This window comes from Phocoena sinus, chromosome 20 (assembly GCF_008692025.1).
Source record: "Phocoena sinus isolate mPhoSin1 chromosome 20, mPhoSin1.pri, whole genome shotgun sequence".
NCBI lineage: Eukaryota > Metazoa > Chordata > Mammalia > Artiodactyla > Phocoenidae > Phocoena > Phocoena sinus.
The window spans coordinates 30,004,156-30,030,435 of record NC_045782.1 but is presented as its reverse complement, the minus strand read 5'-3'; the positions used below and the strand labels follow the sequence as shown (position 1 = coordinate 30,030,435).

At 36.0% G+C, this 26,280-nt stretch overlaps 1 protein-coding gene across 1 annotated transcript in view; it reads right to left on the bottom strand.

Moving 5' to 3' along the window:
• Positions 1-26,280, bottom strand: part of MED13 (mediator complex subunit 13) — a 95,682-nt gene that overhangs the window by 50,482 nt on the left and 18,920 nt on the right. The window contains exons 4-9 of the mRNA XM_032615774.1: positions 18,213-18,358; positions 17,173-17,370; positions 15,507-15,701; positions 14,730-14,892; positions 14,424-14,534; positions 5,121-5,804 (exon numbers count right to left, since the gene is read on the bottom strand). Of these exons, the coding sequence (XP_032471665.1) occupies positions 5,121-5,804; positions 14,424-14,534; positions 14,730-14,892; positions 15,507-15,701; positions 17,173-17,370; positions 18,213-18,358 (1,497 nt within the window). The remainder of the gene's footprint in view (positions 1-5,120; positions 5,805-14,423; positions 14,535-14,729; positions 14,893-15,506; positions 15,702-17,172; positions 17,371-18,212; positions 18,359-26,280) is intronic.

The following is a 26,280-nucleotide window of genomic DNA, read 5'->3' as shown; positions in this document are numbered from 1 at the left end:
TTTTAAAACATTTTCAAAACTCAAAGCATGGAAAAAGATAATAAAATTTACAATGACTGGGTAACACAAATTCCCAAATTTTTTTATATAAAACAAACCAGGTTTTTGAATGGATTATTCTTATTACCAGAAATATGTTTGATCATATTATATCTTTAAAAATACAGAATGCTTCTACAAAGAATTTAAGATTGTTTAAATGACATTAAGAAAGCGTAATAGTAATTCTTAGAATTTATTTTTAATGACAAGGGACATCATCTGACTTTGTCAACTGGCTTTGCCAACTTGCTACAGGGAGATGACTGACCCTCACATGATATCCCATCTCAAGTAATATTAAGAGCAGGTACTTGAATTAATAAGCTATTCCAACACGATCTTTTTAACTATGAGAAAAAATAACTTTTGTTTTAGCATAACACGAACACTGAAGACCATGCCAGGTATTTTACTGTGGTTTGGGGAGACTAAAGCAGTATGGGAGAGAGCTCCCTAGTGAAACTTAATCATTAAACATGTTTGGCATATCTAATTTAATAACTTTTAACAGAAACTTGAACTCTAGAGTAAGTTATTTGTAACATTAAGGCACCTCAACATTACTAACATTTTGGGCTGGAAAATTCCTTGTTGTGGGGGACAGTCCTATACACTGTAAGATATTTAGCAGCATCCCTGGCCTCTACCTACCAGATGTCAGTAGCACACACCCAGCTGTGACAACCAAAATGTCTCTAGTCATTGCCAAATGTCACCTGAGGGTGGGGGGGGGGGTGGGAAGCGGCCAGAAACTGAGAGAAACCAATTGAGAACTACTGCCAGTAACTTCAGGAAGATAAAATAAAATCATCTAGATGATTAAAACGTAAGACCAAAACTTCTAACCTACCAAGTATAAAACAGGTGTATTCCACAAATATTTCTCAGTTCATATAGCAGCGAGGACTCTGATGGTTGACCTTCTGTGATATCTACCCTATCCTAATCTAGTATTACAATACGAAAATAAGGATTCTATCTACAAGTAATTTGTGACACAACACACATTTTAGTAACTAGCAAAACCAAAACTGTATTCATATTCAACTTTAAAAACAAAAAAACCTCTATTCAATCTTTTATGTCTTCTTTTTATAAGGCAGAAAAAGATGGTGACCAGGAACAGGTAGAGGCATGTATTTTTCTTAATTTACATAATCATGACCCAGAACCATTCTACTCAGCATACACTATACTTCTTTCTCATTCTTATTCAATGAGAAAAATGCCGAAGTACTTTTAGAACCGACTCTTAAGGTTAAGCTGTATTAACCTCTAAGAGACCTTCATTTCACTTACAGCTGCTCATGCACACAAGCAGCCAATACACTAAGTAAAGTTATGGCTAGAATTCTTAAACCCAATGAATATAATATGTCCATAAAAACTCACTCTTAAAGTTCTTAAAACTGAAAATATTTACATCACTACATTTTTACATACATTAAATAAGAAAATATAACACCTAGAAAGAAATGTTTTAAAATCATAAAGTAATCTAGGTCCATATTGTCATTTCATTCATCCAACATTTGCTGAATGTCTATGTGCCTAGGATTGTTCTGGGAAGGCGTGCGCGTGTGCGTGCATGTAAGTTGGAAGAACACAGCAGTGCACAAGACCAAGTCCTTGCCCTCATAGAGCTTACATTCTAATAGGGAAGAGACCATTAACAAATATATAATTTCAGCTAACTATATATATGGAGAAAATGAAAGCAGTACACAGGATACGTTGTGACTTGGGGATTAAAGAGAGGTCACAGTTTAGGTACTGTGGTCAAGGAAATACCTCCTGAGAAGGTAACTTTTGAGTCCAACTGAACAGTACGGGGCGAGGTATTCCCCCCACCCCGTAATGCAATTCTAAAGGCCATGAAGAATGACCTTAACTTTTTTGAAGGAATAGCAAGAAAGCTGGTGTGGTTAAATCAGGAAGCAAACAGGAGAGCAGTAAAAACAAGTAAAGAACTAGGTATGCAGGAGATTGTGCAGAACCTTACAGATGAGGGCAGAAGTATGGATTTTATTCTAAATATGAAGAGTTTTAAGCAAATGAGTAACATTATACTTAACTTACAATGATCACTCTGACTGCTGTAAAGAGACTACATAAAGAGAAGTATAGAATCAAGGAGACCAACAGTTTCAGGCAAGAGTTGAAGTTAGCTTGGATTTCTATATTACATCCAGCACAGATTAAGACCTTTTAAGCCTTGTTTCCAAGACATCATTTGCTTTCAAGAAATCTGCTGACTAATTTATTAACTAAGTTAGTCATCTTCCATGATCATAAGGATATTCTGAAGTCCCTCAATTTCAAGTCCAGATTAATTTTAATTAAAAAAAAGTCATACTAGAATGCTTTTAAGATTCAAAGTGCTAGATGAAGCACATGGGTTTGTCTACTAAAATAATAACCAAGAAATTTTAAAAGAAAATACAAAAAAAAAAAAAAAAAAAAAAAAAAAAAGAAAATACATCTCTAAAAGTAGGGAAAATGAGAAAGAAGCTATAAATAGATCAGGAATTTTACTTAGTTTCAGGGAAGCTCAAAATCAAGGAAACACAGCAGAGAAAGTTCATGGCTTACAATATGCAAGAAGGGGCTAAGGGCAAACTATATAAACAACAGGAGAGCCAAACTGCCTAAAAACCAGAGAAAATCTGGACTTACATCTCTAGACAGAAATGAAAAAAAGCTGAAAAACGAGAAACAAAGTGTTCCTATTTTTTAATAACCATTTAAAAAATCGAAGTATAGTTTATTTACAATGTTGTGTGTTTCAGGTGTACAGCAAAGTGATTCTGTTTTGTGTGTGTATATATATATATTATTTTTCAGATTCTTTTCCATTATAGGTTATTACAAGATATTGTAATATAGTTCCCTGTGCTATACAGCAGGTCCTTGTTGTTTATCTATTTTATATATAGTAGCATGTATACGTTAATCCCAAACTCCTGATTTATTCCCCTGCCCCTGCCCCCCAGTCCTGAAAGGGTTCCTTTTCTAAGAAAAATGAATAAACTACCTGGTGAAGGCACAAGATCCTTTTCATCCTGGAAGTTTAGGTACAAGGTCTCCCCTCCTAAACATCCCCTACCCCATTACCATAAAGCAAAGTTTCTGGAACTGATACACAGTTCATTCTAAAATATTTGTTGAGTGAGTTAAGTCCTGCCAATCAACAAGGCTCTGCCTTTATACACAAAATTTCCAATCAGCTCATCTATTCATTCCCTCATTCTAAAATGTGTAAGCTCAAACAGTAAGAAGAAATATGAGAATCAGTAAAGAAAAAGACTCAAATAAAGTAATTCTAAAGGAAAAAAAGTTACAGAACATTAAACAAGGGGTTGCTGTTTTTTAAAAAAAAAGCTTAGAAATTAAAAAAACATGAGAAACAAATATTAAGACTTTAAGAAAAGGGCTAGAAGTTGAGGAATCCCCTCAGGAAAAAAAGATGGAAAATGAAAGAAAATACCGAAGTTCAACATCTGAATTCATTCTAGAAGTTCTGCAGAGAATGGGGGAAAAAAATGGAGATATTTTCCAAGAAAAGAGAAACTTCCCAGTGACGGGACAAAAAAGACTTCAAATTGAACCAGCCTTCCTCAAAAGTTCAGTACAAGGACTGAATAAAAGACTACTATGTACACACATATTCTTGCAAAATTTCAACATTCTAAGCTAAAGACCCTAAAAGTTTGAGAGACTGATAGAGAAGGAAATGTAATCTTTGCAAACTACTTGGCCTTGCATTAATAAATAGGTAGACAGTTTTAATGAATATAACGGTAAAATGAATATAATGGTTGGTTGACTTTCACCTTTAAAAAAACACTGTAACTGATTCACTTTGCTTTACACCTGAAACTAACACAACATTGTAAACTAATACTCCAGTAAAAATTTTTTAAAAAACCCACTATAGATAAAAAAGCTTGTGGGACAGATAATAAATATAATCAGAACAACACAGAAAGTAAAGGGAGACCTGAAAAAACCCCTATTTCTGCCCTAAAGTATGTCATACATATTGTGGACAAAGGCGGCAAACCAGAGAACAGAGGAAGATATCTGTAGCACATATAACTAATACAAAATTGATAGCCAGAATATACAAAGAATAATTAGGAGGAAAAGAAAAGAAAAAAATGGACTAAAAATGATATCCGAGGCACATATAATTAATATAAGATTAATAACCAGAATATGAAAAGAATAAATCAGGAAAAAAAAAGAAACGAAAATAGACTAAAACATATGATATACAGGCCTGTAAACACTTTTAGTGATGCTTAACCTCACTAGGAATCTAAAACATAGTAAGACAATAATAGGCCATTCTGCATGCAGCAGATTAGCCAAATTAAAAGTCTCATAATACCAAGTACTGAGGAAAATGTAGAACAGCTATTCCCATACTCTGCTGGTTGATGAGGGTGTAAACTAGTATGGTTTGGAGAGTAACTTGGCAACAACCCTTCATGTTGAATATCGACATACCCCATGGCCCAGCAATTCCACTTTTTGCTGTATTCCCTAGAGGAATTCTTATATATATAAGTATACAAGGAAATGTGTACAAAAAAGTTCACTGCTACATCCTTTGTGAAAAATTGAAAATAACCAACATGTCCATCTCAAGAGAGTAGATAAATTATGGCATATTCATAACAAAGAAATACTAGAGAGCAAGTAAAATGAATTAACTAGAGCTACATGAATAAAAACATGTATAGAAATGATAAATACCAAATTCAGAACAGTGGAAGGAAGAATGGAGGAAGAAAAATAGTACACAGGGGTTCTAACTGTATGTAAAATTCTTAAGTTTGTTGATGGATAAATGTTATTATTTTCTCCACTTTTCTGTGACTAAAATATTTCATAATAAAGAGGTCCCCTAAGGAAAAAACACAGTAAAGAAATTATGCAAAATTAATACTCAAATACTCAAAGGATTTATTATTGTAAATCCTACCCTGAAACCATTCTGGAGTCCTACTATTAAGAACCTACATCATTTCCACCCTTAAATTATAATAGTGACTATTAAAAAAAATACATACTCTGTAACTGATGTTACACTTTCCTGTCCAAAAGGTCCAACTGGATCATCCTTGAATTTATCACTTGGAAGTTGAGGTGGTAAAAACTCTAAATCTTTTTTCTTTGGGACCTTGTAATACTTCCAGGCTATATTAGCTTCATCTTCTTCCAAGTTTACTGCTGTACCAACATATATTGTAGGTTCTACAGCTTCCTGGAATTGAGCTGGGAAAGACTGGGATAAACTGTCTATCCTATCTTCAATTGGTTTAGAAGGAACCAAGGGATCCGGTGTTGGCATTTGATAAAAATGTTGACTTTGAGGAGTTGAAGGTGTTTTAGTCACTCCTTCATCAACCACATCACATGGGTGAGGACTAAGTGGGGGTGGTTGAGGTGAATTTGCCATTTCAGTGCCATGCATCTGAGGAGTCTTTGCTACATCATTAGTTCGGATGTTTGAAAATCTCACTTGACTGTCTGGAGCAGAGATCACAAGTCTCTGGCTGGCTGAATCTGTGTCCATGCCAACATCATCGCTAACAGATACACGATGGTGAAAAGGAGTCAAGGGGCGTTTTTGTGGTTTTTCACTCTTTTCTTGCTTTTCATTGGTCTTGTGCTTCGGAAGTACTTGCTGTTGCTGACTTAAAGTTGGTGCCTGTCCTTGTTGTCCAGGATTTCTTGCTTTGAGATTTTTGTGCCTGAAAAGTTAAAAGAAAGGTTTATTTATAGTATAACTATTATATCGGAGTATACAAGTTAACGGCATTAGAAATTTTGGATGTCATTTGTTTTTCACACATAATCCTAAAAGTAAAATTATTTGAATTTACATAGAAAAAAAAATACTTTGTTCAGTGGCCTAAAACTAAGAGCATGCAGAAAGCTTCATAAAAGCCAATCTCTCATCCTCATTTAACACGTGATCAGATAGCCAAAGATGACCTGCCTTACATAATCTAAATATCTTTGTATCTGAATACAGAGATAAGATTCTAGTTATTTTAATATAAAAAGGTATAAAATGTCCTCAAATTTATTCATTTATGAATGTACCTGATATTTTACCATTAGTAATTGTTATAAATCAATGTCCACAGCTTGGCTGAGCTCAGTCATCATCTACGATCCTACAGCAACCAGCTAGGAAACTTACTCTACTGGACTGAAGTTAGATCAATCAAGATTGTAGTTATATCCATCTGGATAGTTCTGGAATTGACTGGTTGATGCCCCACACCATACCTACCTTCCTTCTCCCAAGGCTTACCAATACAGAAAGAATAAGCTGACTGGAAAGGAAAAAGAAAAGGAAGTACCTAAAAGAATTTATTCCTCATGATGTGAAGCAATTCTAAACTGAAGAATTTAAAACTATATACCTTAAAATCTAATAATTTTATTCAAAGTTTAAGATTTCTTTCAGTGCAGTAAAAATACGGTGCACTTGGAGATTTCCAAACTCAACTGGTATTAATGTTTATAAAATATTTTTAAAGTAAAAAACTAGAAAAAAAATTTGCAGGGATTTGGAGTTAAAGCATTAAAAGTATTCATTAGGTTTTTTTGGCTTGTTTTCTTTTTACAATATACTTTATTAATGGTTTTGTTATATCAGAGGTAACTTGAAAGACTATTAAAAAGCAGTGGCAGGCACTTTTTCAAAGAACCCTCTCTACTGAAGGAACATGCTGAGACACCCTTTTGTACAGAGCCTGGGACCTCTTATTGTACAGGAGGGGAAAAAAAGCATGAAAGTTATCAAAGAAAACTGCAGTTATGTCAAAAGGACACAGGAGAAATCCATCATTACTCTGACACCAAAACCAAAGACATCATAAGAAAAGGAAATCAATATTCCTTAAGAAAACAGATGTAAATCATTAACAAAATGAGCAAATGAGTAATATATAAACTGAGAATACATCATAACCAAATGGAATTTGTCCCACGAATGTAAGGTGTAACATTCACAAGAAAAAAACCAATATTATTCATCACATAACAGAATAAAACAGAAAACCATATGATTATCTCAATAAATATAGAAAAACAGGACAAAATTCAACACCTATTCATATAAAAAGATGCAGCAAGCAAGTATTAGAACTTAGTCCAATGAAGGACGTCTATGAAAAACTACAACTAACATCATAATGATGGAAGACTGAATATTTTCTCCCTAAGGCTGGGAACAAAGCAAGAATATTAACTCTCAACATTTCAACAATTTTATTTAAAGTTTTAGCCAATGCAATAAGTCAAGGAAAAAAAAAAAGAGATAGAGATTTCAAAAGAAGAAGAAAAACTGTCTTTATTCATAGTAAACGTGATTAGAACTTTACAATGACGGCATCAGGCTGATCCCCACCTTCTTAGTTTTAACATTATTAAAAGTGGGATAACTGGGCATATGTCTCTTCTGATGTGACACCATACAAAGCAACACAGCACTGCCTATGTAGTATTCTCGCCAAAAATATTAAACCTGAACCTAATTAAGCCTCTAGATCAGCAGTGTCCAAAATAACTTTCTGTGATGATAGAAATGTTCTATATGTGGCTACTGAGAACTAGAAATGTGACTTGTGCAATGGAGGGGCTAAATTTTTATTTAAATCCAGTCACTTTGAATTTAAATAGCCACAGCGACTTTCCTGGTGGTCCAGTGGTTAAGACTCCATGCTTCCACTGCAGGGGGCATGAGTTCGATCCCTGGTCCAGGAACTAAGATCCTGCATGCCGAGTGGTGTAGCCAAGTAAATAAATAAATTTAAATAGTCACTAGTGGTTACAAACATAGCTAGTATTAGAGGACATGGCTCTAGAGCTACCTTCCATTTACAGAAATGCAAGGGATAAAAGAAGTTAAATGACACCAGAAGAACAAGTTAAAATACATGACAAATTGAGAAAATCCATAATGTGGGACATTCTATAGAACAACTGACCTAGTTTCTCCAACCAAGTCAATGTCATAAAAGGAGGAAGAGGATTAAAAGAGAGATCTCGAAAACTTAACAATCAAATGTCTACTCCTTATTTGAATCCTAGTCAAACCAACCAACTACAAAAAAATATTTCTGAGACATATCTGTAGAAGGTATAAGATGATACCAATAAAATACTGTTCCTTTTACCAGGTGTGATAATGGAATTATAGTTACGTAAGAAAATATTAACATTTTTTAGAGTTGCATACTGAAGTAGGAGTGAAATGACGGTATTTAAGATTTGCTTTAAAAATCTTCAGCAAGAGGGATTCCCTGGTGGCGCAGTGGTTGAGAGTCCACCTGCCGATGCAGGGGATGTGGTTGGTGCCCCGGTCCGGGAGGATCCCACGTGCCGCAGAGCAGCTGGGCCCGTGAGCCATGGCTGCTGAGACTGTGCTCCGCAACGGGAGAGGCCGCAACAGTGAGAGGCCCGCGTACGGCAAAAAAAAAAAAAAAATCTTCAGCAAGAGTGCAGCACAGGTGACTGGCCAAATAAAGCATTATACCTCGACAGTATCATGGAGTACTATGAACTTAAAAGAAAAAAGAGAGTGGAACTATATGTGCTAATAAGGAAAGATACCCAGGATAACTGTTTTTCAAAAAAAGCATGTTGAAGAACAGTATACAAAGCATGATTCCATTTGTGGAAAAGAAAACAGGCAGGCAGGTCTACATACATGCATAATAGGGAGAACTTGTCATTTTAAGCTTTATATTCGTGTGCATTATTTAAATTTTTTAAATAGCATTTTAAAAAATTTAATAAAGTTATTGGTCATTAAAAAAACAAACAGTAGGTTCTATCCAATGTAAGAATAACCCCTTCTCTAACCAACCCCTCTTCGAATATTTTCAATGACAAGGACCACATTACCTTATGAAATGCAGCTCCTCCAGTTGTTAGAAAATAATATATTGACTAGAAACTTGTCTTTTCTATATCAGACATTTATATATGTGTGTGTATGTATATTTTTTTCCCCTATATCCAGACATTAGTTCTATTTTCAACTCTATTTCTAAAGCTGTGCTGTCCAAGAATGGTATCCAAAGTCACATGTGGCTAACTAGGAACTCAAAACGTGGAGAGTACAAATTGAGATGTGCTGTAAGTGTAAAATATCCACCAATTTTTAAAGGCATTTATGAGGGAAAGAATGTCAACTATCTCTTCTAATCTGTTTTTTTTTTAAGGTTATTTTATGACATATAGTTTTCTGTTTTTTTAATTTTTTTCTTGGCTGCGTTGGGTCTTTGTTGCTGTGTGCGGGCTTTCTCTAGTTGCGGCAACTGGGGGCTACTCTTCATTGCGGTGCACAGGCTTCTCATTGCAGTGGCTTCTCTTGTTGCGGAGCACAGGCTCTAGGCATGTGGGCTTCAGTAGTTGTGGCACGTGGGCTCAGTAGTTGTGGCTCACGGGCTCTAGAGCATAGGCTCGGTAGTTGTGGCGCATGGGCTTAGGTGCTCCCCGGCATGTGGGATCTTCCTGGACCAAAGCTTGAACCCATGTCCCCTGCGTTTTTGGCAGGCAGATTCTTAACTACTGCGTCACCAGGGAAGTCCTCTAATCTGCATTTTGCTTTGGAAAATATAGTTGATTTCTATAAAAGTATTTTATTCATGTTAATTTGTACTGGCTTTTGTTATTTTTTAAATAAACTAAGCACTGCTTTAGAATTTCCCTAAAATGATATAAACAGACGTGACTCACATAAATAAAAGCATGTTCGGATACCCTATAATTTTTAAGAGTGTAAATGAGTTTTGAAACCAAAAGTTTAAGAATTCATCAAGTTATGCAAGGCACTAAGGAGAAAAACAATCTCCAATAATCTGAGGTGAGCTACCTGGTTACATTCCAAGTATACAAGGGATGTGAAAAGTAAACAGCCATACATTCCTTTGTCCTTCCATAATGCAAAGAAACTATTAATTTGGGCTATATACGAATAGCAATGGCTCTCCAAAACTTTGGTAACATTAAATCATAGTTCCTTTCTTCTATATAGACCTTTTTCTAAAAGCTAGTCTTCTTTAGAGACAACTGAATTTCATATTACAAGTCAACCAAGTTGGAGAATCTTTCTAAAAAAGAAGTTGTCCTGAAAGTATCAGAGTGATTCCTTTAATTATTTTTCCTATTAGTTGAAGTTCCTAGTATTTTAGTGTTAATATCTAAAATTTATTGTATTGCTTTCTACTTATACAGCTTGCTAAGTGCTAATTTTCTTATGAACATTCCACGAGACTAAAGCCTAATATCCATAAATGTGCAGTTTTTAATCTCACTAACAACTGAAAAATGCCAATTAGAACAATTTTATGCTTTTCAGTTACTATAATGGGAAAAAAATAATTTTAAGGACAGTTCTCAGATAAGTGAAAGCATAAGAAAAACCAGCACTCTTATATGCAAGAAGTGGGAGTGAAACTGGTAGAAGCTTTCTGAAGTCACAAGCAAAGTTTTAAATAGCCCCCTTGCCCACAACTCTCTATCACATCACCCACCTAATTTTATTTCCTTCTTAGCATTCACCACTCTTAAATTTTAAAAGGATTAAGAATTTTTTTTGAAAACTGATTATCTGCCCCACTCCCCTTAGCATGCAGGCTTCACAACAGCAGGAGCCTTGTTCACTAATGTATCCTGAGCCTTGGACATCGTCTATCACAGAGTGTCAAAAAAAAATCTAATAAATAACTAATAGTCACAAAAGTATTATTTTTTAAAAAGTAAACAAAAACAAAAAAACCTTTGGAAACAACCTACTTGTCCATCAAACCCAGAATGATTAAATACACTATGGTACTTCCATTCGGTGGAATGCCAAGAAGTTTTTTTAAAACAGTAAAGCAGATCCACAAGTAACTAGAATGGAGAGATCTAAGGCACATGAAGTGAAAAAATAAACTGCCAAATACATCTGCATTATGTTCATGTGTTGGGAGGAAAAACACATATACATACAATATTACAGAGAAAAGCATGAAAGGATAATACCTAATTGGCAAGTAGTTACTTCTAGGGAGAGAGAGTAGGATTTGGAAAAAGAGTGGTCAAGCAGTACACTTCAGCCTTATTTGTATAATTTAAATTTCTTAAAATCACATATATATCATGCAAACTGCTTATATTTATGCAATTTTTTTTCAAATCAATTTCTAAGAGAAGGGTCCAGTCCTATCTTTCACACAGAGTAAATGTACTACAAACATTTATCAAAAAACAAAACAGAGGAAAATGAGGTAACGGAGAAAGCAGTAACAGCAGGGGAGCTTCAATCACTTTTATGGTTGAAAGGACAATAAGATGAAGTAGTCTCATCAGATCACAGAAGCTTGGGATGGTGCTACAACCACAGCAGGAACTGCCCAATGGTAACTGGGACCACAGATGGGACACAGAGCTGCTGCTGAAGTTGGCTCGAAAAAGGGGTGGGGAAATACCCTGGCTTCTTTCCTCCTCTTATCAACTATCTTCTCTTAGTGCCTCCAACTAGCCAACTCCAAAAAGCAAGTGAGCCTAATCAAATCATCACACTGACATCTTAAAATCATACAATATCATTTGTCAGTTATATCGCAATAAAACTGGGGGGGAAAACCAAAAAACACATGTTAAAAGCAAGGGAGCCTAGGAATTCTAACTCCCTGCAAAACAGAACAGAGCAGGGAAAATGTAGGAATAGATCTGAGAACAGACTGGCTGACCAGTACAGTCAGTTATCAATGTATGTGCTACCTCCTATATTCTATACCAGGAGAGGATACACATAATAGGGTGGCTCCAAGTCTGTTTCAAGCCTTACTTATGAACTAAAGAAGAGAACCAGATTTGGGGGGGAGAGGCAGGGGTACAGGAGGAATCTACAATATGCAGTAGTTAAAAAAAAAAAGTGAATGAAAAAAATAAAGTAAATGATTAGAAACACTGTATTTACTAAAAGGGTAAATTTACCAAAGCTAGTCGAACATATAGATTATAGGAAATTTCATCATATCAAAGCTCTAAATACCTAGGAGGAATTTCTGGAATTAGGAAAGAAAGTATGTTTTTAAAAATAAAAGTTCAGCTTAGAGCAAGAATTAAAACTTACGTTTACCAACATGCATTTTGAGTGTCTTCCTCTACAACTAGTCTAAACAAATAGACTTAAAACCCAAATCTTTCAAAAAGAATAAAGCAATGCCTAGGTTAGAAACTAAAAGAGAAGAGCTGCTTGATTAAAATGCCAATACAGGGCTTCCCTCGTGGCACAGTGGTTGAGAGTCCGCCTGCCAATGCAGGGGACACGGGTTCGTGCCCCGGTCTGGGAAGATCCCACATGCCGCGGAGTGGCTGGGCCTGTGAGTCATGGCCGCTGAGCCTGTGCTCCGCAACGGGAGAGGCCACAGCAGTGAGACCCCCACAAACCCCAAAAAAAAAAAAAAAAAAAAAAAAAAAAAAAAAATGCCAATACAGTGAAAGAAAAAGCATTCTATTGGTCTTAGACCAGGGACTGGCAAACTTTTTTGGTAAAGGACCAGATGGTAAACATTTTAGACTCTGGGGGGCCATACAGTCTGTCTTGTAACCACTCAACTCTGTAAAAGCAGCCAGTTAATATGTGTATGAACAGATGTGGCTCTGTCCCAATAAATTCTTATTTATGGACACTAAAATGTGAATTTCACATAACTTTTGCAAAATATTTTCCTTTCATTTTTTTCAAATATTTACAACTGTAAAAACCATTTCAGCTCACACACCATACAAAATAGGTGAGCCAAATGTGGTCAACAGATTGTAGTTTGCCAACAACCCCTGGTCTTAGTCAAATAATGCATTGAAGCCCTGCATTTCAAGACTAAGTTTGTGACTTCCCTGGTGGTGCAGTGGTTACGAATCTGCCTGCCAATGCAGGGGACATCGGTTCCAGCCCTGGTCTGGGAAGATCCCACATGCCGCAGAGCAACTAATCCCATGTGCAACAACTACTGAGCCTGCACTCTAGAGCCCGCGAGCCACAACTACTGAGCCCGCATGCCCAGAGCCCGTGCTCCGCAACAAGAGAAGCCACCACAATGAGAAGCCCACGCACTGCAGTGAAGAGTAGCCCCTGCTCGCTGCCAACTAGAGAAAAACCCACGCACAGCAACAAAGACCCAACGCGGCCCAAAAAAAAAAAAAAAGACTAAGTTTGGTTTTTTCCCCCCTCAAGGTGAGTGTGGTTTTTACTACTTTAAACTGTTAAACAGGAGCTAATCTATCCATATTTTTATTCCAATCTCTCTTGTCAACAACAGAGGCAAGTTTTTAACAAGGTTGCCAGACTTCAAAACATTGTACAGTCTTTAATCCAAAGAATCTATATAAAAGAAAACTTAATCTATGCAAAAACACATCAGAACACTTGAGAGTCTGTCACTGCACTCAATCAAACAGAGCTAATGTAAGAAAAACCTTAGCCCTAACCTGCAAGCACTCCATCCCTTTGGCTCACAGCCATGACAAGAAGGGGTGGCTAACTGCATTTGTAAGTCATGGTTAGGGATGTCAATGCCATTATTTATTTACTTGACTGCAAAAACATATGATCTATCTTTAATCTGTAGAATAAAATAATAAACTCTAGGCAACATAATCTTTATGCCTGTGATAAACAAATCTCATCAAAATCCCCAATATATAAAATAAATATCATTGCCTAAAAAATTCCAAGTACATCCATTCTTCTACCGACCTTTCAACCAACACAGTCTATTAGAAAGCCTGTATTTTTACATTACAGCTTTGGTCCCTTGTAGAATCTTATTTCCTGAATCTTAGTTCAGCATTTCACCTACAGCTTGACCAAAGGGATGTTATAAGAAACTGCTGCGCAAAACCCAATATTGTATTTACTATAAAAAAGACTGAGAAAAATTTTACCTCAGTATATCATATGTCAGCTTTTCTATGAGAACACTTGGGAGAAATTTCTCAAGCACAGTGCCATTTATGAACACTTTTCTCAAGAGACTTGTGTTCCTCTTACCTTATAGATGCTATATATTCCATAATTCAGTATAAAATTCTTTTATTTGGCTATGAATCCAAGTTTTCACAGTCCAGCTCTGGTAACTGTATAAGAACCTATACATTTGTGTGTCCTTCTATAATCAGCTCCGTATTACTGAATTTTTATTTTCCTCATATTTTTTTCTTTTGGAAAAAAATCCTAACTGTGTTTACGTAAGGTATCTCAAACAAAGTGGGGCCTAAGTATGCAACAGCATAAGAAACTACCACACATACATGTATATACCGACATCAACCAAACGGAAAAGAAAAAAAAAATCTACCTCAAACAGCTGCAATTTGTTCTTTGCGTAGCTTCAACAAAATCCCAGGATGCTACTTTATCGGCTGTCTCTTCTTCACATAGACCACCTGATGAAGCCGAATACTTCCTCCTAAGATTTGAAATTATAAAACTCTTTAGAATTCATAAAATTTTTTGTAACCCTGAATTAAGCATTAAAGTTGAATTTTTAAAAATCCATTTTTTCAATTAAAATCATATGAATAACAGTTTATACTTTAAATATCTCTTATCTACAAGTAACTACCAACATGCAATTTTTAAACTTGAAGATGAAAATACATACTTGTTCTGTGCCCTGTTCAAATTACATTCTTGCCAAACTCTATCCACCACATGATTTGCTAATTTTCTGGGTATTTTCCCACCATGATGGCTAGTACTATCAGAGCTGAAGCCATCAGATACTGAAGAAAATGTGATCCATTTCTGGGCAGACTGAGGATCAACTGAAAACAAAAAAGAACAGGCTGTAGGAGAATAAAGGTAGGTTTAAAATAACATTATTTTTTTTTGTTTTTTTAAATTTCTGATATAACTTGCCCTGGTAAGATAAGACAGCTGGATACATAGCTTACCAGTAGCTATCTGGTAAGCCTACTTATATTTTGAGGCAAAAAAGCATGTCACTTTACTTAAAATACAGAAAGCAAAAAAAAAAAATTTGAACAGGGAATGGGAACTGGATGATAGTGTTATATCAATGTTAATTTCCTGACTTGGAAGATTAAATGGTAGTCATATAGGAAAGTGTACTTAATTTTGGGAAACAGACTGAGTACTTAGGGGTAATGGGGCATCATCCCATGATGGGGCATCATGTCTGCAGCTTTTTCTCAAATGGTTCAGAAAAAGATCAGTTATACGGAATGTATGCATAGACAGAGGGTGATGGAGCAAATGTTAACAGTTTGGGAATCTGAATGAGAAGAGTTCCTTGCACTGTACTTACAAACACTTCAGTAAGTTTGAAATTATTCCAAAATAATTATTTTTTAAGTGTTTACTATATTCAAGGTAACAGATTTATCACTAGAGCTAATGAAACAAACTAGTACCATACCTGTTTGAACTTCCTCAGGAGATGTAGGTGGTGTAAGAGTAACTGAAGACATAGCAGGATCTCTTGTGGAAGCAGGCACTTGGTGGACACCCAAGCAAGAAGCTGAACAGTGAGAGGATCCCACAGAGCTAGGAGTAGGAATGTCTGACTGAGGGACTAGAACAAAGCATGCTGGGTAGATCATTCGGACACCCGCTAAAAGGAAAAAAAAAAAAGGATAAGAAAATCAATTACTATTTTGACTGTAGTGGGATTAGTTTCACTCAAAAGTGCAATAACGGAAAAGTAGATATAGTATGATCACACTTGTTAAAATAAAAATACACTTAATGTACTTTTATAAATGTACTCTTTCTGGCATAAGGTTTTTCTTGAACAAGCCACAAGAGCCTGGTAGTAGTGGTTACCTTTAGTGACAGACAGAGACTTAGAAGAAAGCAGCTTTCTCTTTTTGCTTTTGGATTTTCTAACCGTGGATGTGTGTTTCTTTTTTTAAAAAAAGATCTTTATTTGCAAATGTGACCAAGTTTTTTTTAAAACTTTAACAAAGGTAACTGGCACTAGAAATACGGACCATTTTCTGTTTTCTTCTTTATATGCCTCTATTTAAAAAGCCAAATATATGTTTGTGTTTTGTTTTTGTTTTTGACACAACTACTCTGGTTAATAAATTTACTGAAATTGAATACTGATATTTCTTTTATTAACAAAATAAGGTAATCTCATATATAACATTTACCATATGAATCCATTAAATACAGTGTTGCAAATTCTAATCTGCTCAACCAATTATCTGTTCACCCATACATTCCCCACACCTCCCATGTCTCTCTAAGGTGGAGTATACATCTTCACCTCATTGTTAAGCTGGGCTGTGCAACTTGCTCTGGAATGTAAGCGCATGTGATAGATGCCACAACCCAATAGGAACTTCAGATGTACTTGCAGGATCGATGCAGCCTCTCCTACTTTATGTCCTCTGCCTTGTCTCTGGCATGTCTCAAATATAGTTTACCTTGTTAACCTAGGTCCCTAAGTAAGAAGATAAATATAATAAAGCCAACCTAAATAGTGCTGACCTGGACAAAGCAAATCAAAGCCACAAGTCCTTTTGGTATACATTTTCTGACTTTTATCAGAGGCAACAGCTTTACCAAATGTTAAAATACTGCATCACACACGCTGTCAACCTTCCAACCTCCAAATATTATTCATTCATAATTATTTTCTTCCCACCTTTAGCATTTTTCCCTCTAGGCGGAATATATTTCCCTGCCCTAATGACTTTGGTTTGGTCATATGACTAGTTTTACCTAATGGAGTGTGAACAGATGCAACATACATCATATCCCTAGCAGAAGCTTTAAATACACTTATATGGTTAGGCTCAGTCCCTATTGAATAATAGGGACTCTGTTCTTGTAAGAATAGTATGTCCCAGATACTGGGGTACTCCTTGAACCTAGGCTGAAGGATGAGAAGACACAAGAAGCCAAACCACAACCAAACTGCAGCCCTTATGTACTGTAAGCAGGAAATAAGGAAGAAATAAATGTTTGCTGTTAAAAGTCACTAAGATATCAGAGTTATTATTATTCAGCAAAATCTAACTAATACATATAGTCACATATTTCCCCCCTTAGGATTAAATACTCGGAATCCCTACCAACAAGAACTTCTACTGCAGCTAAAGAATCATCTTCCCAATCCATATCTTCCTGTTTTTCTTCAGACATCTCCTTCAAACAAGATGAGACAGGATAGAACTGTTTCCATTCACCAATCAATTTTTTTGTAGCTGAATCGGACATCTTGAATGCCTGTCCTGTGAGAGTGCCATTTAGTCCAAATGGGCTTAAGATAACTAGAAACCCAAAACAGATATCAAGTAAGTACCTAAAGATGATTATACCAAATAAGATGACACTGAACAGTATGGCAAGTAATTATGCAATTCAAAAAAAGGAAGAAAAGGAAATCCATAATGATCAATTCCAGAAAAAATCAATTTATTGTACTTCATTATTTTGAAGATAAAGTACAACACTGAGTTTATTATAAAAAACTTAAAATTTTGTCTACCCAAAAATCTCAGATGGACAGAATTTCTACATAAACTGGGAATACTTGTATATCCTTCAACTTCTCTTGACTTTCCCCTAAGGAAAAGCAATTTGAGGAAAAATAATGTGTGTGTGTGTGTGTGTGTGTAAATAAATCTAAGTACTTATTATATGCTGCCATGTAAATTTTTAAAGAGCAAATACTAGGCTTAGAATTAAAACAAGAACATACTGCCAGTTCTTAAAAACAAATCATCAATCTTATAAAATATTTCCTCTAGAGTTCAACCACTTTCACAGTAAGAATTATATCAAAAGTTCTGTGTACCTATGTTAAAAATGGCTTATGTGACCTGAAACACAAGATAACTTTGAAAATATAAACATGTACACCACCTAGAGGCTATTTAAAGAAACACTTTAAATTACGCTAACATTCATGTACAAGAAAATTTTAAAATATTTGTATTAAAAAACTTATTTCATTGACTTAATACTCAAATGGGAAAGAAGTAAACTACATCAGAATCATCATTAGGCTAAAGATCGGGGGAAATCTCATTAATTACTACCAATTTCAGTAAGAATTTTTTCTTGAAACAACAATAAAAGATCAAATAACTAAGCCAATAAAATAATCTACCTTGAAATGGGCTATTAGATTGTTGAGCAAGGGTGATATGTTCTTCACTAAGAAGATATACAGGTTGATGTTGGTTAATTTCCACACTGGTACAAACATTGCTGTCTCCATGCAAGAAAAAGGTGAAAGAGCAGGACAAGTGTTCACTAATAAAGAAGAAAAAGTTATATTTTAGTAATGATTTATAGCCAAAAAAAAGTCAAGTTGCTTTTCTTTTTTAGGAAGTTATACCACAAAAATGTACATTCTCTTTAACCCAGAAATTCCACCTCATCATCTAAAGGGAAAAAAAACCGCAAAAACCACAGATATGAGCAAAGATTTAGCTATAAGAAATGTTCTTCACAGTACTGCTTATAATAGAAAGAGCTGCAAAGAAAGGAACCAGTTAAACAAGTTAGGTACACCCACACATACAATTATGATATAGCCACCAAAATAAATAAAGGTGGGGGAGTGGGTTTAATGGAAAAGGCAGGCTTATAGTCTCAATTTTTTTTGAAGAAAAAAAGAAAGGTTACTTTGGTGGAAAAAAATCTAGGTGTACAATAGAATTAAAGATGACCTAATTTTTTTGTTTGTTTTCCCCTCTATATAAAAACATTAACTACAAATGTATTTTCTCATTTTAGTATTTCTGAAATTGGGCTGAATTCAATTAACCAAGCATTTAATGTACTGCCCCCCCCATCCCCAGTGAAGAGTCTTTTTTAAAGCAACAATGGGTCTTACAACTGAAGGCATCCTAGAATCAAAGTTATATGCAAGGGCTGCCCTGGTGGCGCAGTGGTTGAGAGTCTGCCTGCCGATGCAGGGGACATGCGTTTGTGCCCTGGTCCGGGAAGATCCCACATGCCGCGGAGCAGCTGGGACCGTGAGCCATGGCCGCTGAGCCTGCACGTCTGGAGCCTGTGCTCCACAACGGGAGAGGCCACAACAGTGAGAGGCCCGCGTACCGCAAAAAAAAAAAAATAATAATATAACTAATAAAACAAATCTTTCATGGTAAAGAGTCAGGAGACACTGTCTAAAGTTCATCAATCAAGGCCTAGAGGTATAAGCATCTCTGGAATTATGGCAGTAACCACCAGAGGTAAACAAAAAATTAAAGTAAAAAACAAACAAAACCTGGTTACTTCCAGGGAACAGGACTAGAGTAATTAAGCAAGGATCTTTGCTTTTTCTAAATTTATGATACCATTCTGTACTACCTGAATCATTTTACTCTTAAATTTTTAAAATTTATGAATTCTATACATTAATTAGTGATTACTGTATTCTTCCCCATCCCAGTAGCTTTTGTTGCTTTAAAAAAAAAACTTATTTTCAGAATAATTTTGAATTTATAGAACAGTTACAAAGATAGTATAGAAAGTTCCCATATACCCTTCACCCGGTTTCCCCTAACATCTTACATAATCATGCTACATTTGTCAAACAAGTAATTAACATTGGCACATTACTACTATTAACTAACGCCAGTCTTTTATTTCTTCACCAGATTTTTCCACCTATGCCCTTTTTATGTTCCAGAGTCCAATCCAAGATACCACACTGCATTTAGCCAATTTTTCTGTTCCTGCCTTATTGAGATATAATTGATGATTATAGGAAATAAAATTATTTACATTATTTAATAAATAAATTAAGCTTGTTTCTTCTGATTAAAAAACTGAGTCTATTTGAATAACTACGGTTGAGTAATTACAGAAACTACAGACATCTGCTTTGATATAAGAGTACAGCTGACCCTTGAACAACACAGGGGGGGTTAGGGGTGCCAACCCTCCCCATGCAATGGAATATCCCCATATAACCTAGTCCATCCTCCATATGCAAGGTTCTGAATCCACAGATTTGACCAACCATGGATCATGCAGTACTATACAGTATTTACTACTGAAAAAAATCTGCATGTAAGTGAACCCGTGCTGTTCAAGGGTCGACATATAAATCTAAAATAATCACCAAATCAAGATAAGAGACTTGTTAACTAATACACTTAAAAAACCATCCATCCAAAGACAGAGCATTGCTAATGCTCATTTAAAATAAACTCAATTTTATTATTGCTTTTCAACAGTGGCAAGGAACCTATACTACAAAATAGACAAAAGAAAAAAAAAAAAGTAACCAAATGCAAACCTAACTCTAAATGCTTAAAACAAAACATACATGTCACCCTCCCCACCCACACACATTCAAAACTCTGCATTAACAATAGCCAGGACATGGAAACAACCTAAGCGCCCATCATCGGATGAATGGATAAAGAAGATGTGGCACATATACACAATGGAATATTACTCAGCCTTAAAAAGAAATGAAATTGAGCTATTTGTAATGAGATGGATAGACCTAGAATCTGTCATACAGAGTGAAGTAAGTCAGAAAGAAAAAGACAAATACCGTATGCTAACACATATATATGGAATTTAAGGGAAAAAAATGTCATGAAGAACCTAGGGGTAAGATAGGAATAAAGACGCAGACCTACTGGAGAACGGACTTAAGGATATGGGGAGGGGGAAGGGTGAGTTTTGACAGGGCGAGAGAGAGTCATGGACATATACACACTAACAAACGTAGTAAGGTAGATAGCTGGGGGGAAGCAGCCGCAAGGCACAGGGATATTAGCTCGGTGCTTTGTGACAGCCTGGAAGGGTGGGATGGGGAGAGTGGGAGGGAGGGAGACGCAAGAGGGAAGACATATGGGAACATATGTATATGTATAGCTGATTCACTTTGTTGTAAAGCAGAAACTAACACACCATTGTAAAGCAATTATACCCCAATAAAGATGTTTAAAAAAAAAAACAAAAACTCTGCATTAAACTTAGTATTATATTCAGATATACTAAACCACCAAGTGAAGGCAAGTGTTATTCCTTTATTCAAAAGTATAAAATGCTTTATTCAAAAAGTATCTTATAGCAAAGCACATGACACTATGCTAAGGACAATTATTTAATTACAGTTATGGCAGTTATGGTAAGTGCTGTAACAAAAATCAGGTACAGGATACTAAGATACGGTCTTAACAAGACCTAATGAAAATAAACTTTTAATTCCTAAGGGAAAAAGAATCACACTTGGGTAACATCATAAAAGTTATCTTATTTCTTATGGTGCCTTACATCAGCCTACCCCCCAATACCTATTACTTCGCCAATCTCATTTCTTACTAGTCTTCCTCTAATACTTACCCTTCTCCCTCAACTGACCTCTCTGCTGTTCCTTAAACACATCAGGCCTTTTTACCTACTGTTACTCCATCTGGAACACTCTAAATAGCTATATTCACCTTCATCAGGTTTTTGTTTAAAGACTTTCTAGATGAGGTGTTCACTGATCACCCTACTTTAAATTGTCCCTCAATTCCTCTTCTGGGATTTGTTTTGGCTTAAAAAAATAATCACAATCTAACATATTATACAGTTTGTTTATTTCTTATAGTCACCAAGATTGTAAGTGCTACTGGAGGAGGAATCTGTTTCCTTTGTTCAATGTTGTATCCCCAGCATCTAGAATAGGTCCTTGGCACACAGTACTAAATACTGTAAAGTCCACATCTGAACCACCTATTATTTCTACCCAAACATATTCCTTTTCCTATCAAGTCTATATCTGTATATAGTTGTACAAGCCAGTAATATAAATCATCCCAAATTTTTCACTTTCCTGAAACTCCCTACATTCAGCTAATTTATCACCAATTGCTAGTGACTCTAGTTCTTAAATAATTTATTATTTTTTGTTTTTTGCCTTTTTAAGGTCTGAGTAGCTGTTAAAATCTCTAATTTACCTTTCTTTACACCACTGTCAGCTATCTAAAAATTAATTCTAATCATGTAACTGGGAGGCTCAAAATCAACAGCTCCCCAATGCCTTCAGGACTAAGTCAAAAAACCCATAAAACCTTAGCACAGCACTTTAGACCCTTCACAATCTGATCCTTGCCAAACTCTCTAAACAGATACTTAATCCACCAAGAACTACCCCTTTGTTTACCACAAATTTCTCTCCATTTCTTAATCATTCTTTAAGACTCCTTTAAGCATGATTTCTGTGCTCCCATAATATTCTATGCTTATAATAATACTTATCATAGAATTACTATTATTTACTAGTTTAACTCCCTGCCAGGTTGTAAATTCCTTGATAAAAGGAATCATAACTTTAGTATCTGTGGAAGATAGAGTTATTGGTCCCAATTCTTCAACCCTCTCTCATTTTTTTAAACCACTGTAAAAGAACAGAACATAAAATGTACCACCTTAACCAAGTTTAAGTGTACCAGTCAGTAGTGTTAAGTATATGCATACTGTTGTAAAACAGATCTTCAAAACTTTATGATCTTGCAAATCTGAAACTACACTCATTAAACAACAATTCCCTTTTCTACTCCCCCCGCACCAGCCCCTTAAAAGCACCATTCTACTTTCTGCTTCTATGAACTTGACTACTTTAGATACCTCGCATAAGTAGGATCATACAGTATGTCTTTATGTGACTGGCTTATTTCACTTGGCATAATGTCCTCAAGGTTCATCCATGGTGTAGCACGTAACAGGATTTCTTTCCTTTTAAGGATGAATAATAATTCATTTTATGCATATAACACATTTTGCTTAGCCATCATCCATCAATGGATATTTGGGTTGGTTCTACCTCTTGGCTATTAGGAATGCTGCTGCTATGAACATGGGTGTGCAAGAATCTCTTCAAAATCCTGCTTTAGATTCTTTTGGATACACATTCAGAAGTAGGATTGCTTCTTTTGGATACACACTCAGAAGCAGTAGTAGGATCATATGGTAGTTTCATTTTCAATTTTTGGAGGAACCTCCACATCATTTTCCATAGTGACTGCACCATTTTACAACCCACTAACTGTGCACATGGGTTCCAATTTCTCTGCCCTCACTAACATTTGTTATTCTTTATTTTCGCCATAGTAGCCATCCTAACATATGTGAGGTGGTATCTCACTGTGGTTTGGATTTATATTTCTCTGATTAGTGATGCTGAACATCTTTCATAAGCTTATTGGCCATTTGTATATATCATGCTTTGAAGAAATGTCTACTTAAGTCTTTTGCCCATTTTTAAATTGGGTTATTTGATATTTTGTGGAGTTGTAGGAGTTCTTTACAATGCTGGATATTAACACCTTATCAGATACATGACTTGCAAATATTCTCTCCCATTCCATAAACTGCCTTTTCCCTGTTGATTATGTCCTTTGACGCACAAAGGTATTTAGGCTTGATATAGTCCCACTTGTCTATTTTTGCTTCTGCTGCCTATGTTTTTGGTGTCATAACCACAAAATCATTGCCAAATCCAGTGACATGAAGCTTTTCCACTATGTTTTTTCCTAGCAGTTTTATAGTTATAGGTCTTACGTTTTTAATCCATTTTAAGTTATTTTTTGTATATAAGGGTCCAACTTCTTTCTTTTACATGTGGATACCCTGTTTTCCCAATACCATTTGTTGAAGAGAATATCCTTTCCCCACTGAGTGGTCCTGGCATCCTTGTCAAAGGTTATTTGAATACGTACACAAGAATTTATTTCTGAACTTTCTATTCTCTTCCACTGGTTTCCATGTCTGTCTTTATGACAGTACCACACTGTTTTGATTACTGTAGCTTCATCATGTTTTGTTCATCCCTCCCTTTATCCAGACTTTGTAGTCCCTCTTATTAGAAGTGAAATATACTTCCCCAACCTTTGACTTAGGTTCGCTTTGTGACTTGCTTTGGCCAAGCAGAAGCTTGAAATATGCTTATGCAATTTAGCTTGCCCTCTGGTGCTTCTTTAATTGCCATAAGGACATGCCTTGACTGGCTCACTGGTCTAAATAGGATGAGAATCATACAGAATACACTTCTACCCACACTATGGTTTATACTGTGACTAGACTGGCTAACCCCTGGCTAACCTGTAGGTACATTAGTGAGAATACATAACTGTGGTTTTAAACCCCTATGTTTTGGGGTAGTTTGTTACACAGCAATAGCTGATACAGAAACTGGCAGCAAAGGTGAGGGACTACCATGACAAAAACCTAAATATGTGGCATTAGTTTTGCAATCAGAGGACTGGTAGCAAGGAATATAAAACACTGAAAAACAGTGAGGAAAATGGTAACCCATGTTACATAATGGATAAATACTTCATAAAACTGTTACCTGAAATAATATGGAACGCAGAAAACATGCCTAAATGAACTTACAGAATTGGGGGAACACATCAAGTGAAAATGTAGTTTGACTGTTACTAGTTACACTTGATAAAGTACTAAAAGAAAGAGGAGAACTCAGAAAACAACTTGCTGGTTTGCAACCATAATTTAAGGAAATATAAACAGCCCAAAAACTGTAGGGCTGGAAAAAAAAAAAGTTTCTCAACAAAGCGATGGTGTGGCCTATGTTATAACACAGCTCAAGAAAAACACTAAATCAAGAGTGTGACTCTCGGGCTTCCCTGGTGGCGCAGTGGTTGAGAGTCCGCCTGCCAATGCAGGGGACACGGGTTCATATCCCGGTCCGGGAAGATCCCACATGCCGTGGAGCGGCTGGGCCTGTGAGCCATGGCCACTGAGCCTGCGCGTCCGGAGCCTGTGTTCCACAACGGCAGAGGCCACAACAGTGAGAGGCCCACGGACCGAAAAAAAAAAAAAAAAAAAAAAAAAAGTGTGACTCTCGTACCTTTTGTTAATACCAAACATTACTCTTGATACTAGTTGAAACATTAGAATTTTTAAAAATTACTCATAAGTCTCATACATTTATTTTCCTCAAAGAATGCACCTAAAGTAAACAAACATATATGCAACTAATCTCATTACTAAATGCGGGAATGCCTATGAAGCGATATTTGTGCTTTTCTTTCGAGTGTCTTCTGACAGAATTCTTCTATAACTGTTAAGGTTGAGTTACAGAATGTATAAATACATAACAATTTCTAGATAGTGTTTTTATCTTAGCAAACACTAGTGTTTAACTTTTGAGAGGGAAATGCCCATTATGTGTATTGACATAAAACAGGCAGAAATCAATTTTCAAAGCATCTCTCTCTAAACAGCAAAAAAGGATATGAGAATTTAAAAGACAACACGCTAGGGCTTCCCTGGTGGCGCAGTGGTTGAGGGTCCGTGGGTTCGTGCCCCAGTCTGGGAGGATCCCACATGCCGCAGAGCGGCTGGGCCCATGAGCCATGGCCACCGGGCCTGCGCGTCCGGAGCCTGTGCTCTGCAGCGGGAGAGGTCACAGCAGTGGGAGGCCCACATACCGCAAAACAAAAACAAAAACACAACACGCTAAAAAAGTTAAGAAAATTTCATATTAAACTGGTTAGAACGAATATATACTTTTTAACATTACAAGCTTTTTACATATTTTTCAGGTAACATTAAAAGATAAATTTCTTGGTAGGGACAAAATTTTAAAGTACAAAGGGAAATTACTAAAAATACTTTATGTCAAGGAAAACATTTATTAAGGAAATAACTCAAGCAATAATAATCGAAACACAGAGAAATTGTAATTTGATTAGTTTTAGGGATCAAGTAAGTATGCTCTCTATACAAATGATTATGACTGCTGTGTGCTTACTCAGTAACTCAACAGCAAATTCCCAAATCTAAATTGCAAATACTTCCAAGAACATCTGTAAGTTTATGCAACAACCTAAAACAGTCTCATGTTCTTTATCCTTAAAGACAAAGAGGCTAGGAGACCTGAACTTTATATCCTCATACTTAATTAGTGAACTAGAGTTCTTAAAAATACAGCTTTCGGGACTTCCCTGGGGTCCAGTGGTTAAGACTTTGCCTTCCAGTGCAGGGGGTGCGGGTTCGATCCCTGGTCAGGGAGCTAAGATCCCACATGCCTCATGGCCAAAAAACCAAAACATAAAAAAAATATATTATAACAAATTCAATAAAGACTTTAAAAATGGTCCACATCTGACTTCCCTGGTGGCGCAGTGGTTAAGAATTCGCCTGCCAATGGAGGGAACATGGGTTCGAGCCCTGGCCCAGGAAGATCCCACATGCCG